General features: G+C 39.5%; 2 protein-coding genes across 2 annotated transcripts in view; both read right to left on the reverse strand.

Moving 5' to 3' along the window:
* tmem8b (transmembrane protein 8B) overlaps positions 1 to 2500 on the reverse strand; it is a 1109927-nt gene that overhangs the window by 117471 nt on the left and 989956 nt on the right. The gene's annotated exons all lie outside the window — the stretch shown is intronic.
* LOC119413883 (transducin-like enhancer protein 4) overlaps positions 1 to 2500 on the reverse strand; it is a 55199-nt gene that overhangs the window by 19676 nt on the left and 33023 nt on the right. The window contains exon 8 of the mRNA XM_037680949.1: positions 118 to 134. Within this exon, the coding sequence (XP_037536877.1) occupies positions 118 to 134 (17 nt within the window). The remainder of the gene's footprint in view (positions 1 to 117; positions 135 to 2500) is intronic.

Consider the following 2500-nt stretch of genomic DNA (forward strand, 5'->3'; position numbering starts at 1 on the left):
GGGGGGGGGGGGGGGGGTCATTTAGCAATCAGATATCTCAAACTGAGCAGAGGTATCTGTCTGTACTAGTGTTTTTGTGTCTGTGTGATCCAGCAGGAACTGGCAGAAGAGACTTACCTTAACTGAGTCTCTGTCTGAGAAGGTAAAAGACAGAAAACACAAAATAAGATTAAAGTTTTCATTAAATGAAGCAAACTTACACAAAGTTTGAGAAGCACAGAGATACGCACTTAACTACTGTAGATTTGAATTGATTGTGGCCTTGACTATTTCCTGGGAAATCTATAAAGACATCAGCCCCTGAGCAAATCTTGGTATTTAATATAAATAAAACTGCATACACTCAATAAAATAGCACCTTTCTGCTTCTAAAATGTCGCAGTTTGCCTCTGACTCTCATTTTCACCAAAACACACACACATCATAACCTTCTGCCTGCAAAGGATGGACGAGATCTTTTAAAAAATATATATCTGTTTCACTTGAATCCCCTCACAGTTGAGCTGATGTCAAGAGGCAGAAAACATAAAATAAATATTTTCTAAAATGTTGATAGTTTCAATGAATTGGTAGTTTCAGTGTCAAAAGCAAAAAAATGTATAAGCAACATTTAAGAAATACAAACACACAAGACGGATATGATCTTTTGCACATTCAGAAAACCTGGAACCTTTGTGGTTTGAGGAAAAAAGCTAAAAATCAAATAGAATTTGAACATAAGGTGTAAAATATGATATTCATAAATATGTACAATGGCCATGAAGTTTAAACCGCAACTACAAATTAAAAAACACAACATTTGTAAAAACGCAATTGCATAAATGTAACATTTGTAAAAACGCAACAGCATTTGTAAAAATGCAACAGCAATTTAAAAAAATGCAACAATATTTGAAAAACGCTATTACATTTGAATAAACGCAACAACAATTAAAAAAGAATGCAATATTTGAAAAAACGTAATTACATTTGAAAAACACAACATTTGGAAGAAAAAAAACGCAACATCCATCCATTCATTCATTCTTAAACACAGATGTCGCATTTACATTTGAGTCATGTGGAAAAAGAAAGCTGACAGTTTAAAGGGCACCGTGGAGTTCTATGTATTAAAACATTTTGTTTTGCTTGTTCTGTTGCTCACTGACAGCCTCTGAGTGTGTCTGTGTGCAGAGAGGGAAACTGATATCCGGTTACAGAAACGTTGCAGGATGCACATTAACTACCTGTCGTGTTTTGCCTCTATCTACCACCTGTCACACCCACTTCCCCACCGCTAATCAGCGCTCATGCCCTGCACCTGCTCCACGCTCTAAGAGCTGTATCTACACCAAACCTCTGCCAGATAGTCAAACCCTTCACGGTACTAGATGTCCAGCGCTTCATTCACGTTCTTGTCTGATTCTCTTGTTTGGACCCCACACCCATTTTTTGGATTTACCGCTCTCCCTGTTCCTCATCTGATCTTGTTCTGCCCTTTTGATCCTGGTAACTCCTTCTGGCCTATGAATTCTGGATTATGGATTGCGCTCTGGGTTTGTGTTTGGACCTCTGACTCCCCATGCTTGACCCCTGCTTCGTCTTTCAGACCACGACCCTGGATTGCCCCACTGTCCATACTAATCACAGCATTCCTCCACAGCTGCACTCCCACCAGTTACGGTGACATCATCGCTCCAAACTTCGACAGGTGTAGCCCACCTCGTCTGCCTCAGAAGGTTAGTGGCTGCTCTCGGTTTATAAACAATCTCCCAGAAACATACGGTCCACTAACTATCTCTGCAGATTTGTTCCCGCAACTGGACCCAGACTCCCACCAGCAACTGCAAACCAACAAACTGTTTAACCATTCTTGTTGTCTGGCTGAGTTATCAAATCCAAAACTTGATCCTTGCCACTACCAGGTGTAAACACTCTAAATGAGACAGATCTATAACAAAAGGGCTGAACAGCCTCTCAGTGTACAGTTTCTAATGTGCATGCCTAAAATCAGGCACCAAGCCCCCCCCCAACAGTTTACAAGCTGTACCCAGTCGGTGTTAATCTGTGTTGTTCTAATCCTTTACGCCTGCTTTTTATTGACTGTTATAAACAAACATTTTTGTAAATTAGTTTACTGGTACTTTGTGATAGTGATGTGTAATAATTTGTGAAGGACTGCAGAGCACAGCTAAAAAAGAGTTACATACAGTGGTGGGATGTACCCAAGTACAAGTACTTCATTACTGTACTTGGGTACATTTTTCATGCATGTGTACTTTACTTAAGTAAAGTTAAATGTGGGTACTTTCGACTTTTACTCCATTACATTTTACATTAAGTATCTGTACTTTCTACTACACTACATTTCTATAATGTGTTGTGTTACAAGTTACGTTCATGTTGCGGTTTTTGTTTTGTTCGTTAATTTGAAAGTAACCAATGGCGAGAGGGAAGTTGGTCCACTGAATCACTGCAAAGTGGGCAGGTAATGTTAGACCTGCCTTCAAGAAGTGCTGGA

Source organism: Nematolebias whitei, chromosome 8 (assembly GCF_014905685.2).
Source record: "Nematolebias whitei isolate Nwh7 chromosome 8, NemWhi1, whole genome shotgun sequence".
Classification (NCBI taxonomy): Eukaryota; Metazoa; Chordata; class Actinopteri; order Cyprinodontiformes; family Rivulidae; genus Nematolebias; species Nematolebias whitei.